General features: G+C 35.6%; 1 protein-coding gene across 2 annotated transcripts in view; it reads right to left on the bottom strand.

Moving 5' to 3' along the window:
• Nucleotides 1-16,256, bottom strand: part of grid2ipa (glutamate receptor, ionotropic, delta 2 (Grid2) interacting protein, a) — a 39,662-nt gene that overhangs the window by 19,289 nt on the left and 4,117 nt on the right. For both annotated transcript variants that reach the window (XM_048183339.1, XM_048183343.1), the window contains exons 5-6: nt 15,541-15,695; nt 2,390-2,665 (exon numbers count right to left, since the gene is read on the bottom strand). In XM_048183339.1, the coding sequence (XP_048039296.1) occupies nt 2,390-2,665; nt 15,541-15,695 (431 nt within the window). The remainder of the gene's footprint in view (nt 1-2,389; nt 2,666-15,540; nt 15,696-16,256) is intronic.

The following is a 16,256-nucleotide window of genomic DNA, read 5'->3' as shown; positions in this document are numbered from 1 at the left end:
GAATAGCATGAATGCAAATGTGATATTGATTTTATACAGTTCAATACATATGAAGTTAATATTGTGATATATTTTAGACACAATATTGACTGTTTTTGCTCAGTTTTGCCAGCAAAATATTACCTATAAAGCCAGAGCAGAAGTGTTGTGTGTCTCCGATCAACACACAGCAGTGTTTAGTTTCTGAATTAATCCGCATTTTGAGTGAATCAATTGGGTGAACCAATAAATGGCCCATTCACAAAGCGAGCCATTTACTTGATTCCTGAATGAATCTGTTCTTTGAACGAACTGAACGAATGAATGACTGACTCAATTTTTTACTTATTAAGACATTTACAGCCACCTACTGGCAGTTTTAATTTCTTATTTAGAGTATCATTTCATTAAAAAAAAATAAATCATATTTTCATTCAAGGTATAGTTCACCCAAATATGAAAATTCTGTCATAATTTACTCACCCTCATTGTCAGTTAAGCCTAAAAGTGTGTGTAATAAATTCTGTGTTGAATAATAAAAAAAAAGTATTTTTTTCTAAAGCTACTTTTTGCAATATCTATTTGATGCTTTTCTCATTTAACACAATAATGACTTTAAATTATCTTTTGAAGGTTATTTATCAGCCAAATTTGATTTGCGATTAATTTGTGATCAATTAGATTAATTAATCATCACATCGTGCAATAATAGATAAAAAAAATAACCTCTTGACAGCCCTAATATATATAACATATGTAATATGAATGTAATATACACATTCTGTGTCTGTTCAGTAACATTACAATATGATTTAAAACATGTGTTATACATGTTAACATTTAATTTCTAACTTGATACATTATAACGCATAAAGTGTAACACGTGTGTTAAACAGGGCGAGGCCGAGAGCCATGGAAATGGAGCACGTCTTAAGTCTCACGGAGGATCTACGGAAGGATAAAAGGATGGACAAGAGAGGACCAGGCCTGGACTGTATGTTGGTGTTTTGTTTTATTTTAAGTAAACAGACGACTGCTGCTTTCATTTTGTTGTTTGTTTATTTTATGATTAAAGTTACTTTGGAACGTTTGCCGGTTCCCGCCTCCTCCTTCCCAGAGCCTTTGACTTTGCTACAGCATGTTTTCATGAACAGACACAAAACATTTGTTGTGCCACATTTTAGCTCATATGCCAAATATATAATCAATTCTGATTGTTGTTTTCCTTAAAGGTAGTGCTATTAATAGATATAGTCAAATAAACTCTTTGACTTTCCTCCACTGCAGTCATATACTCAGACTACTGCTGGAATATGAAGAGATCTTCTCCTAGAGATTTCATTTGGTTTATCTGTGTGGCTCAAGGTCTCTCTATAGCTTTATCTCATTTCAAAAGTTGCATCCTCCAGAGGTCACTGAAGACTCATTTAAGAAAAATAACCATAAGATTGCAAAGTAAGAAAAGAAAATTACAATATTTTCACAAGGAATAACAGTCAATTTTATTACGGAAACTTTTCTTAAATAAGACATCCTTGATGACGTATGCAGCCTTCAAATGCGACCTCCGGTGGATGCGGCCTCCGAAATGAGACAGTTATTGAGTATATGCTGTCATTACGTAAACAGCTAGCAATTCTCCAGTCCAGTGAAGCCACACATTCAGTCTTACCCAAGTTATTAAAGAGAAACTACACCCGCATTCCCGGAGACATATCATTAAGTGTGTATTGTACTAGTGACTGACAGGATTTCAAATCCTCCCACCTTTTCCTATTTATGCTTAAGACACAAGATTAAAAGATAATTAATTCATACTTACAATATATACTTGTGAAGTAATGTTTAATGCATAATATAGGCTATAATGAGGAGGACGAATCTTAATGATGTGTCATATTTACTCTCTCACACATACGCAGGTGACAAATAATATGACTAAAAATAACATGAATTATAAGAGTGAAATATTGCAGTGACATAAAATCTCAATCATTTACAGGATACAACAGTTGTGAAATTGGAAATCCAACAAAAGGGTATGTATCCATCCATACATCTATATCTATTTATATGTATATGAACCAAATAATGTAACATAAAACAACATGTAACATAAGAAAAGCAAATCAAAATAAAACAAATGTAATAAAATAAAATAAAATAAAATAAAATAAAATAAAATAAAATAAAATAAAATAAAATAAAATAAAATAAAATAAAATCATAAGAAATCAAATGAAAGCATAAATAAAAAACATAAGTATAAATAAAATAAAATATTTGTTAAAGGAAACCTAACTGATTTACTTGAATATGAAATTCCAAGTAAAGAAATTCCAAGAAATTCCAAAATACAAAAGCAAAGGGCAATTTCAAAAAATCTTTTCAGAGTGACACTTTCACTGACCTGCGGGTGGAGAAGGAGCTGGAATGGCCTGCGATGAGAGAGGTGGTCTTGCGGAGGCCACGGGCAGGAGGCATGGCTACATCCTCATTTGAGGTCCGGGGCACAGAACTGGCTCTAGTGGACACAGACAGCAGTCGATCGGGGTGGTCTTCGCTCCGGCTGCGCCGTAGGCGATTGTTCCTGTGCTCGCTGAAGCTTCGGCCCCTCAACCGACTGATCAAACTCTGAGAGACCATCTCATCAAAGCGCTGCCTGTGCTTCTTAGGGATGAAGATCCTGACAAACATGGCAAACACACAGCAGATGGAGTCACAGAGGAGAAACTGTTCAGGCGTGTGAACACACTCCCATGCCTACTGAGACAAACACTGGATAGAGACACACAGGCAAAGACTGAGGAGGAGGGACAGCTATGAGAAAGTCTGCTATAATTACACCGGATTACGGAGATGTTTGTGACCTGCTATGAAAGAAAAAAGAGGGCTCGTGTGATGCAATGAAGCACTTTTTTTCTGTTCTGTGAAGAGGGGCAGGTAAAAATATCCTGTTTGATCAACATCAAAAGCTAAGCAGGTAAGCAGGTGACTTCTGAAAGATGTCTGATGGGTATTTTGAAGTTCTGGGATGATGAATGATTAAAGTGAAAAAGAAAGTGCTTTTTACCCCACTGTGTTACAAGCCCTCTCTGAATTTGTAATTCTCACTAATGTTTAAAATCAAGTCCAAAGTTATAAACATCCTTATTAGCTTCTACAAATCATACCATAGATAGACAAAACTAAAGCTGAGCCTTGAAATTATATATATATATATATATATATATATATATATATATATATATATATATATATATATATATATATATATATATATATGTGGACATGTATATATGTGTATGTATTAGTGCTGTCAATTGATTTAAAAAAAAAATAAGTAGATTTATCACATTTTTTCTGCGATTAATCACAATTAAAAAGACTTCTACGTTTTTTAATATATTGAATAATATATATGTTATTGTTCGTTCAAGCTGGAAAGTGAGCTCGATTCTAGCGTGCCGTCCATGCGCACGATACTGGTGTGAGTCTTTCCATATTCTGTGCGTCGTGTGTGTGTGAGGAGTCGGATATTCCCAGACAGCGCGTTCACTTTTGGAGCGCTTGAATGGTTTAAAAGCATTTGCATGAATAAGAGCGCGCTCATATATTGTAACGCTATCCAAAGGATGATGGAAAAGCAGATGCTACATTAATTGCGTTAAATATTTTTAATGCGTTAAACAGGAAAAAATTAATCGCATGTGTTACCGTGTGCATGTGTATATATATATATATATATATATATATATATATATATATATATATATATATATATATATATATATATATATATATATATATATATATATATATATATATTTATTTATATATATATTTATATATATATTATATACAAACCCGATTCCAAAAAAGTTGAGAGACTGTACAAATTGTGAATAAAAAAGAATGCAATAATTTACAAATCTCATAAACTTATATTTTATTCACAATAGAATATAGATAACTTATCAAATGTTGAAAGTGAGACATTTTGAAATGTCATGCCAAATATTGGCTCATTTTGGATTTCATGAGAGCTACACATTCCAAAAAAGTTGGGACAGGTAGCAATAAGAGGCCAGAAAAGTTAAATGTGCATATAAGGAACAGCTGGAGGACCAATTTGCAACTTATTAGGTCAATTGGCAACATGATTGGGTATAAAAAGAGCCTCTCGGAGTGGCAGAGTCTCTCAGAAGTCAAGATGGGTAGAGGATCACCAATTCCCCCAATGCTGCTGTGAAAAATAGTGGAGCAATATCAGAAAGGAGTTTCTCAGAGAAAAATTGCAAAGAGTTTGAAGTTATCATCATCTACAGTGCATAATATCATCCAAAGATTCAGAGAATCTGGAACAATCTCTGTGCGTAAGGGTCAAGGCCGGAAAACCATACTGGATGCCCGTGATCTTTGGGCCCTTAGACGGCACTGCATCACATACAGGAATGCTACTGTAATGGAAATCACAACATGGGCTCAGGAATACTTCCAGAAAACATTGTCGGTGAACACAATCCACCGTGCCATTCGCCGTTGCCGGCTAAAACTCTATAGGTCAAAAAAGAAGCCGTATCTAAACATGATCCAGAAGTGCAGGCGTTTTCTCTGGGCCAAGGCTCATTTAAAATGGACTGTGGCAAAGTGGAAAACTGTTCTGTGGTCAGACGAATCAAAATTTGAAGTTCTTTTTGGAAAACTGGGACGCCATGTCATCCGGACTAAAGAGGACAAGGACAACCCAAGTAGTTATCAGCGCTCAGTTCAGAAGACTGCATCTCTGATGGTATGGGGTTGCATGAATGCGTGTGGCATGGGCAGCTTACACATCTGGAAAGGCACCATCAATGCTGAAAGGTATATCCAAGTTCTAGAACAACATATGCTCCCATCCAGACGTCATCTCTTTCAGGGAAGACCTTGCATGTTCCAACATGACAATGCCAGACCACATACTGCATCAATTACAACATCATGGCTGCGTAGAAGAAGGATCCGGGTACTGAAATGGCCAGCCTGCCGTCCAGATCTTTCACCCATAGAAAACATTTGGCGCATCATAAAGAGGAAGATGCGACAAAGACGACCCAAGACAGTTGAGCAACTAGAAGCCTGTATTAGACAAGAATGGGACAACATTCCTATTCCTAAATTTGAGCAACTTGTCTCCTTAGTCCCCAGACGTTTGCAGACTGTTATAAAAAGAAGAGGGGATGCCACACAGATGTGTTGATGCCATGAAATTTAAGATCAACTTATTTTTCCCTTAAAATGATACATTTTCTCAGTTTAAACATTTGATATGTCATCTATGTTGTATTCTGAATAAAATATTAAAATTTGAAACTTCCACATCATTGCATTCTGTTTTTATTCACAATTTGTACAGTGTTCCAACTTTTTTGGAATCGGGTTTGTGTATATATATATATATATATATATATATATATATATATATATATATATATATATATATATATATATATATATATATGTATGTATATATATATATATATATATATATATATATATATATATATATAAAATACATGTTAAATAAACATGTTGCTCTCTCTATTTCTGTTTTATTATGTGATAGAAAACCTACAGCCTTCTCAAACCATTTGGCAAACCCGTTTAATTTGCTGCCTATTACACGTCAAACTAAGATTACTGTAGAGACAGAAAGTAAGACTGTTGTTGACTATTTATTGTATTTATGTGCATGTTTCGGCAGTAGCCTTCACTCTGTTCAATGCTGTTTAAATCTATTCTGAGGGTTGTCATGATTGATTGGAATGATAATTATTGTGTAACGATTTAGTCATTTTATTTTAATTTTTATTTTGTAATTCTCATTCTCAGTGATTCTCAATACAATCATATATTGTAATAACATTATTATCAGTAATAATAATTTTAATCAGTAATTTTTACTTTATGCAAAGTAAAAATTTTACTTCATCTTTTTTATCATTTATTAATTTAATTTCTTATTTCTTATAATTTAAGCAAAAAAAACTATTATCTATAAATACAGCTATTGTGAGTCTGACCTAATTATAACAATTTTGCATGCTGCCTGTCAACATGTCATCACTGTATAAAAACCAGAGTTTTTTGTTTTGTTTTGTTTTTTGAGTAAACGTAATTAGTTACTGTACTTAACTATCTTTTTAGCTACTTTGTAGTTTTACTGAGTATCAAATATATTACCAACTTTTACTCTTTACTTGACTACATTTGTGAACAAGTAAATGTACTTTTTACTCCAATACATTTGTGATGAGTAATGCAATTACAAATTACATTTTTTAAGGCACCTAACTTTTTCTGCAGCAGTTTGTTTCTGCTATAAAGAAGCGATATCACCATCTAAGGGCTTTGAAGGTACTATATCTAGTGCGTTTTGCTCTTACTCAGCGAAACTTGTCAACAAGGTTATTTTACATGAATGCGAGTGCATTAGCAGGTAGTTGCTGAATTTCAGGTGTTTGATTTATGAAATGAGGTCATGACTGCAGCCGCCGATAAGGCTGAAACCAGCACATCCAGTGCAAGTAAACTTTGACTAGTAAATTTTACTTATTTTTTTTTTTATCTGCTATATTGACAAGACCTTTTTGAAGGATATTGGTTTACTCATGGCCTTTTGTGCACTTGAGCTTAACTGAGACTTGAGAGTTTGTAGACGTTTAAGAGGCTGTTGTGTCGACCTTGATTTATTGCAATATTGAGGTGTTCAGATTTATTTGGATTTTAGAGAATAAACATTATTTCTCATCTTACAAATCAATTGTTTCTTATTTTCACAGGCATGTCTCTTAGGTTTTGAGGACTGAGTAAAATACTTAAGTACTGTTAAAATCAGAATCTCTAAGACTTTTACTCAAGTCGTATTGGAATTGGTTATTTTTTCGCTGTAAGGTATCTGTACTTTTACTCAAGTATGGTTTTCTGGTACTTCTGATAAAAACCCACTAAATGTATATTACCCACTGGACTATTTTGACTAAGATATTGCATAAAACTGAAATGACCCCATGCACCATCAAGGACACCAGGAAACCACAAGGTATCAGGAGGGGATGCACAGCTCAAGAGCTTCAGTCTGGGTTAATCCTCCAGCTGCACTCATCTCAAACACTGCTTCAAAACTAGTTCTGCTGCAGGACACAGATTATACTTTGGGCAACAAGTGGTCAAACAACACAGCACAAAAACTGTGTACTGTGAAAAAGTAAACATAAGGTATTTAAAACAAAACAATGAAGTTTATTAATATTATTATGAACAGCCTAGACCAAACAATAACAATAATATACACTACGGTTTAAAAGTTTGAAGTCAGACCCATCATTTCGCTAGACAAGATTTACAACTAGATATATTCCTCGACTGGGATCATGTAGAGCCCTTTGAAGCTGCATTGAAAGTGCAGTTTGGACCTTCAACCCATTGGTAATTGCTGAAGCCCACTATATGGAGAAAAATCAGAATGTTTTCCTCAAAAACCTTAATTTCTTTTCGACTGAAGAAAGAAAGACATGAACATCTTGGATGACATGGGGGGAGTAAATTATCAGGAAATTTTAAATCTGAAGAGAACTAATCCTTTAATTATGGAAAATTGTTTGGTTAGTTGCATTTTAATATTCATTCAGCATCATTTGCATTTAGCATATTTTTTTAGCATCATCTGATCAGAACAGATCTGCAATCTGTAGTTGTAAACACAGAATTGTCCCTTGTAATGTACCTAATCGCAATAGTACTGAGGTGAAGATTAGATTACAAACAGCATTTGTAGCAATTGTAAATAATAGCCTCATACACACATGCTTTCACTCTACATTACATTATCCCTGTTTGTATAACGCATCTCAGTCATTTCACATACAACATATGCTGGTCTTCTTGCCTCTGAAGAGCTCAGAGCCCAGCAATGGTAGTAGGACATTACAATCCAAGAAAAACAAAACTAATACTAACTTAAAACTAATATTTTTTAAGATTCATGTCATTCATTCTCAATTCTTATGTACCCAAGTACACTGAATTTACGTTTTACATGCTCTCTCTCATCAGTGTACTCATTCCTGAAAGTCTCACCAAAAACTTTTAATGCAACTTAAATCCACATTTCTCTCAAAGTTAACTTTTATTTAGTTCAAGATGCCCTCAATTAGAAGGAGGTCACAGAACATCTAAAATTAACCCTGAGTCAGAGAGGGGAGGGAACGCAGATCAAGGACACACTTTTCAAAATTAATGAAGGTGGGAATGAAGAATGCATTAAAGAGTCTCAATAATAAAAGACATTTAAACCTATGTCAAACTGTTTTAGTTCCTCTTTGTATAGTTATAATCGCAAAAAGCATGCCATGCACCTCACAAACTGACGAACATCCGAAGTTCTCAATGATATAAATGATGGAAAATTCATTATTAAAGAATACAAGATCAACAAAGCCAAATGAGGATATGATTGTGAAGTAAAATGCCAACGACAAAAAGAAACTCAAAGCTTTAATATTTTTTTCTACTTGCCCTCTAGATCTATAAGTGCAATATTTCTCGAAACTGTAACTAATTAAAGAGTTACAATTCCCTAGAAAATTAATCAACCCCCAACTTCTGAAACTACACTGCAAAAAAGAATTGTTGGTTCAACTTAAAAAAGTATGTTACCTGGTTAAAATTTTGAGTTCACTGAAATTAAAATGTTGAGATAATACAATAAAGGTGATTATTTTAATCAACAGAAACTCAAAATATTATGTTATCTGAACCACATTAATTAAGTTGTGATAAATCATAAAAAAATATTTTTTTACAGTGTAGCTTCTCTGAGCATGATCCTAGAAGGTTCTCCTTACCGAAAACGCCTGAGCCCCATCTCTCCTTTAAATTACGTCTCAAAGAAACAATGAGATGTTCTTGATCTCAGTGCAGGAGTCATCACAGAGCTGGAATAATCATTCACTGAATAAAACAGGATAGTTGGAAAAGCCATTATCTCCAGTAGCCAGATGAGGAGATGCTTATTAGCGCCAACTTGAGCGATGACGTTGCATGTTCGAAGGAGGAAACTTCAGGTCACGTCATCATCGAGTCAGCTTTGGCAGGGTCGCCCATACTGCCATGCTGAGTTGCCTTGGGGAGTTTAACGTTAGAAAAGTGTCTACATCCAGAACTGTAGACCAGATGTCTTCAAATGCAGACGAGAGGCAAAGTTGCAGCTGCTTCAAAGGTGAAGAGAGAGAATAGAATGAAAGAGTGGAGCAGAAACAGTGCGAGAGGGAGAGAGAAAATAGATACTGTCCCACTGGATATCTAAGGCAGGTCATCATGTGGGAGACTCAGGAAAAAAAAGGAGTTATTCAATCCGATCCACATAATTGTGCGTGAGTTAGAAGGTCCTTGAAGTATCCATGTTCACGAGGACAAAAGCAGAAAACTCTTTGTTTGCACAACCGACACCAACCAGATGAACAGTAGTAGTTGAATGCAAAACCTGGAGCCACAAATACCTGATTCCTTTCAAATTTAAGACAAGGTCCCAAAATCTTGTTAGCCGGTTCTTTGTACCTCAGCTGGAAACTCGCAAGTTTAAATCAAGAAAGTTGTTATGTGGATTTTGTTCAAACTTCTGGTGCGTCACGGACCTAAGAGAGATTTATTACAAGAAGTAGGCTGCTTAAAAATAGGGAGGTTCCATGGGGAGAACTGGGCAAATTTTTGTAGGGATGGAACGCAGCACACAAGCTGGTCAGCGCTCGAGTGGACTGAAGGACAGTGAAAATGCAGAGATGCACGCCAAATACTACTGATATCAATGATGAAAATGAGCTAGAAAGGTCATGCTCTCACTAAGATGTTTATATGCATTCAAACTATGTGTGTCTGAACTATCTTTTCATTCAATTGGAAGTCAAATGTGATCAATATTCAAAACTAACACCATCAACAATAGTCTTTTCTGATACTAAAACATGCAACGAACATAACATAAAAGAGCAGCTTGCCTCTGCACAATGGAAAAATGACAGCAAATTGAAGCTTGTGCAAATACAAAACTGTTTCTTACTTGCTAAAGAAGCCGTTCATGGTTCCTGATAATACAAGGATAGGCTATCAAGGGTTTAATCAGAACAAGCTGATAGAAAATGTGAATCTAGGTATCTGGAGCATGCTGTTCTTCTTCATAATTCACTCCTCATGAAGGTAAGTGCGGTCCAAAAGTGTTCCCATTTCTGAGAGTTTAGCTTTAAATAATAACATTTATCCTGTAAATACTTGATGAAACAGTGTTTTATCTAGTAAACATCACAGGAATAATTCCTCACGGGGAGCCAGAGGCTGTTAAAACTGCTCCGTTAGTGAAACTGAAAACCCTTCAGCTATGGGATGAGTCAAATTCTCCTGACAAAAACCCTCATCAGCGAGTTATTCTTGCGAGACGCAAAACTGACACCTACAAACCTAAGAGAAAGAGATATTTCTTATAGAGTATATTTATTTTCACAAACTATAATATTAAATGTAACTATGATACATAAATAATAAATGTATTTAAAATATAAATCTAAGAATAATAATTAATCTAACGATATTAAAATTATGGAGGCACTGATGTAAAGGCCAATAATCGGTATCAGCTGATGAAAGCAATTATTTTCACTATCGGCCACTGGCTGATTGTTCAAAAACTGCCAATGATCAGGGCCGATTATACACTGTCAATCAAAAAGTGGCGGGAAAACTTGTCAGATTGCAACTCATTGTGTGCGTTTAGAAAATGTCTTGAATTTATAAAGTTAAAGGGTTAGTTCACCCAAAAAGAAAATTATCCCTATATATTCACCCTCAAGCCATCCTAGGTGTATATGACTATCTTCTTTCAGACGAACACAATTAAAGATATATTATAAAAATATCCTTAGTCCTCCAAGGTTTATAATGGTAGTGAATGGGGGGCTGCATTTTTAAGTCAAAAATAATGCATCCATCCACCCATCAAAAAAAAAAAAAAAAAAAAATCTATACGACTCCAGGGGGTTAATAAAGGCCTTCTGTAGTGAAGCGATGCATTTTTATAAGAAAAATATCCATATTTAAAACTTTACATATTCAAATAACGAGCTTCCGGCGGATGGCTGTAGTCGATTTGCGGCGGAAGAGTATCCTTTGACCTGACACAAAATGTAATGACAAACACAGAGGCGCAGAGGATAGAGAAAAACAATCATCGGTCACGGAGTCTAAAATGAGAAATTTGAAAGAGAAATTTCGGAGGATGTTGATATAAGAGAAGAGGAGCTTAAATTTGTTGCACAGCCCTATTTGTTTGAACCATGAGAGGCATCTAAGCTTACAATATTCCAACATCCTGCGTCATACATCGCGTCACGGGGTTACCCCTTGTTTACACTGCACTCGGGTGCGGCGCGTTACGGCTCCGGCTAGGTTTTGTTCCGTCCTCTACGCGGTGTCAACTCACACCAGAAGCATTTCAGAAGCAAAGCGGCTGGATTCGTGAGACTACAAGATTTGCCTGTCTGACAATTTATTCCTTGATTTTTCGTGTTTTTAATGGCTAAATTGTTATATTTTGTCCGGTTTAATTGTGTTTATTGCTATGCCATACTTTATTTTGCTGTAGCCTACAGACGAAGTTAATACACTTAAAAGTCCAGTTATGGACAACAAGAACAAAAAGATTTCAAGTTTTTCAACTTCGAATCTCTTGTCATCAGTTTCTGGCCTCCTAGTGATGTGAAATACAAGTGGGAGTTTACACAGGGTGATTATTTTGACTTTATTTTGTATTTGAGCTGCGCGTCTTGGATGCGGCGTCCGTCAAAAATAGGCGAGGTGCCTATCTTTAGCGAAGCGGTGCGGCGAGCCGTTTCTGGGACGCTTCTGAAACGCGCTGCAACGTGGCTGGTGTAAACACAAGCATTAACTAGAGTGGCCACGGATCAGCTCCGGTAGCCGCGTCGCAACCGCAATGCACCGCAGATGCGTGCAATGTAAATAAGGGGTTACTCTTATGGCGCAAGGCATTCAAAGTTGCATTTACTTTAGGAAAGTTATCTAATGTTCACAGTTTGTTAGTTAGCTATCCAAAAAACACTAGAGAGGAGCTTCTTTACTGTTGCATGTTTGAATAAATTTGCCATGAAGACAAGTGTTTATGAAAACTACCTTATGTGCAATTGAGTTGTATACAAACATTTCAGTTTTTGTGTGTAATTATTATACCTGAAAATAATCGGTAATATTACAGTAATGCACCAAATGAGAGGGTTTCCTTTAGAGATTACAGCATTAGTTTAATTTTTTTCCCTTAAGAAAAACCAAGTATCATTATCAGCAGATAACATTCTGAATAATCAGCTATAGATATCGGTGGAGAAATTTAGTATTTTGCATTGCTAATTAGAATCAAACAATAAAATTATTGCACTTTTGAACTCATGGATCTGGGGCCGTATTCACAAAACATTTTATCTTATCACTAAGAGTTCTCCTAAATGGCAGTAAAAGTTCTTCGCTAAGAGTTTTCTCTTAAAACTTATTAACAAAGCTGCTGAGACAAACTTTAACTAAGGAATAGAGAGAAGTCTTAAGCTAAGAGAAAGGGTGGGGTTGACCTCGTTGCTATGGAGTAAACACACAGTGATTGGCTGATGGGGGAGGAGTCTCTGTCAGTGGTTTAATCATAGAAATATTGTAGAATGAGGTGTCATTTTGCCATATACAAATAAAGATTTTAAAATAAAAATGTTGCCATATTCAAGTAAAGGTTTTAAAATGTAGGCTAAGTGTCACTAATTAAATGAGAGATTGCAGAATTCAAGTGACAAATGATGTTTTATAAACAAAGTTTTGGAGGAGCACATTCAAACGGTCTATCAGTTCGAGAGGAGGTATGTATGAGAGCCGACTCACAGTTACCTCGACAGTTTTCTGTATCCCTCCGCCAACTCGTTCCTCACTCTCGGCTGGCTGGGGATATGAGGAGAACTCTGGATGTGGGCAAAATTCCAAGCTCGGAGCCCTCGATCCCCTTGGACAGCACGCCAAATACGCTTATCATTTATAAGTGTGAACTACTGAAAATAACTGCCACAGGTAATCAGGCATTATTATTCATTTATTTATTAAAGATTTATCTTTGGCATTTTTATTGTAGATTCAAATCTATAAATCAAAATATGTATTGCATTTATGAAGAAAATGTGCAGCGCCCAAGGCTCTGTCGCTATTGCCTCAGTGGTGTTCAGTGTCTTTGGGTGGATTGCTACGGCGGATTGGCACTAACAATCATTTTAGGACTGTTTGTGATTTTGTCTTAGTGACTTAGGAGTCCTCTTGACTACTCCTAACTTTTCACAGATTAGGAGCTAGTTTTAGCACTAAAATGCTTTGTGAAATACTCTTTGGACTGACACCCATTATTTTTAAGAATTTCTCTTAAATCGGCAAGTTAGCAGCTACTTTTAGACTTAAGATGTTTGGTGAATACGGCCCCAGATCAGGTCAGATGACTTTGAAATCACCAGAAATGTCAAAGATACAAAACTGAAGCTTAAAACTAGCAGGGAGACTCTGAGCATCAGAAGTGAGTTAATAAAGAGGTATATTTCTGAAAAATGAGGTACAAAACAGAGGATGCAAAGAAATACAACACTTTGAGACAACTACTAAACCACTGCTGCTTATTTAAAAGTGGATTGATCAACGTTTCCAAGTGCTATAAGGATGGTGTTGCTCTAATTTTGATGATAATTCTGAGAGAAAGAATCTTTCATGACTGATTTTCTATGCAAAGCTAGTCCATGCAGTTTCTTAGGTGGGACAAAGTTAGCTTAGACAACACAATTCATATTCACAATATAACAGAAGCATCCAGTTCATGGCTGTCCTGTCATAAGGCAAGCTCACACTACACAACATTTTGACTAGATTTTGCTATTTTAGACAGATTCTAACAGGTCTGCAACAAAACCCCCGGATCACGGCCAAATCAGTGCTCGCTGCGATTGCTGATGCTCGCTGTGCAATGCAATGACAAGGCGGAACTAATCCAGCCAATCACAGTGCAGATGGAATAAACGGAAAAATCTTGTAATGACTTGCATGAATTTCTTGTGTGAATTTATGTGAGAATTTTTTTTTCCCTCTGTTGGACAGAGAATACTTACTTTATAGTTGAAAAATAAAATAAAACAGTAACACTCAGGGCTGGACATTAACTTTTTTGCTCATCAGCCACTGTGGCTAGTGGTTTTCCAAAGTTACTAGCCATTCAGCATTTTCACTGGCCACAATTTTGACATCGATACCATGGGGAAAAACTGGCATATAGATATTTTTAATATTATCTCATAATTTGGCAGCAGGTAAATTAGGCTGCTGTCACTTTAAGACCTGAAGCACGGATCCATTATACAATTAAATGTGTTTTCTTTCTCAACTGTTCAGGTTCACTTTAAACATAGCTAACTGACTGTGTGTGAATAATCGCCAAGACATTTTGACATTGTTTTGTGTGACTGTTTAAGTACAATAATCAACACAATTTAGTACTGAGAGGAGGCTTTGAGTGTGCGCACTATGAGTGTGAACACAAAATCTGCGGGAATGAGTAAAATTATGCACAATACATGTAATCCCACGCCGAAATTTAAGCCCAGTAACACCAGCAATAGTCATCCGGAGCAAAGTGAGTGAGTGAAGCAAATTTGTGTCAACTCGCTGTCAGAGAGTTGAGAGAGTGAGAAAGAGCAGCCGGTATCGTGTATCTATTCTGCGGAAAATGATGGAAGCGTTTCAGATATTTCAGTATAGATATGTATCAAAAAAATCTATATTTTTGACAACACTACATTGCACTTAGTTTTTTATTTCAGATACCTTCTTAAAAGACTACAATTGAAGAATGTATATATTGCATATAAAATTCAACCCACTAAAGTGGCTAACAGGAGTGACTGCGGCGGGTTGACAGTTGTTAATGTCAAGCCCTGATAACACTTACACTTACATACAACAAGGTTTCATCTGTTAACAATAGTTACTAACAATGAGCAATATGTTCATAGCATTTATTAACCATTGTTAACCTTTGTTAATGTTAGTTAATAGATATACATTTGTTCATTGTTTATGTTAGTTAAGAGTGCATTAAAGGATTAGTTTACTTCAGAATTAAACTAGTTAGGGATTAGAAGGAACTAATCCTTTAACAAATACAACTGTTGATTAAAAAAAATGTATCAGTAAATGTTGAAGTTAACATGAGCTAAGATAAATAGATGCTGTGGTAGTATTGTACATTGTTAGTTCATGTTAACTAATGCAGTTAATGTTAACAAATGAAACCTTATTGTAAAGTGCTACAAAAAATAAAACAAAATAAAATATAATTCAGCATTGTCACCAATCCAAACACAAAAAGGAAATTAAAAAAAAAACTTAATGAGTTGTAATTTTAAAAATTGGGAGGCGGTTCATACAACTAGATTGATGAAAGCTCATTTGTACCTGATGCTGTCAATCAGTTGCTGATGCTCCTCGGTGAGCAGTATTTCTGGAAGTGTGGATGCTAACCCTTCAACATCCCTCTCATTTGCATACTGCTTCAGCAAATCAAACAGCCTCTCTTTCACCTCAGGCTCCTCCCCTAAAATCTCCTCAACCTATACAAATTCAGAACAGACAATTTTACACTTTCAATTTTTAGTGTGAAGTGCTATTGAAAATATAACTAACTTTTTGGGGTTTGAGTTGCAGTTTAAAGGGTTAGTTCACCCAAAAATGAAAATAATGTCATTTATTATTCACCCTCATGTCGTTCCACACCCGTAAGACCTTCGTTCATCTTCAGAACACAAATTAAGATATTTTAGTTGAAATCCGATGGCTCAGTGAGGCCTCCATAGGGAGCAATGACATTTCCTCTCTCAAGATCCATTAATGTACTAAAAACATATTTAAATCAGTTCATGTGAGTACAGTGGTTCAATATTAATATTATAAAGCGACGACAATCTAATTAATCTAATTTGACAGTCTAAACAATCTTTGGTGCGGCAAAAAAACAAAATAACGACTTATTTAGTGATGGCCGATTTTAAAACTCTGCTTCAGGAAGATTCAGAGCGTTATGATTCTTCTGGGTCGAATCATGATTCGGATCACGTGTCAAACTGCTGAAATCACGTGACTTTGGCGCTGAATTGACACGCTGATTCATTATG

This window comes from Megalobrama amblycephala, linkage group LG1, assembly GCF_018812025.1.
Source record: "Megalobrama amblycephala isolate DHTTF-2021 linkage group LG1, ASM1881202v1, whole genome shotgun sequence".
In the NCBI taxonomy this organism is placed as follows: domain Eukaryota; kingdom Metazoa; phylum Chordata; class Actinopteri; order Cypriniformes; family Xenocyprididae; genus Megalobrama; species Megalobrama amblycephala.
Note: the sequence above shows the minus strand (reverse complement) of the source record. Positions and strands in the feature narration are given on the sequence as shown.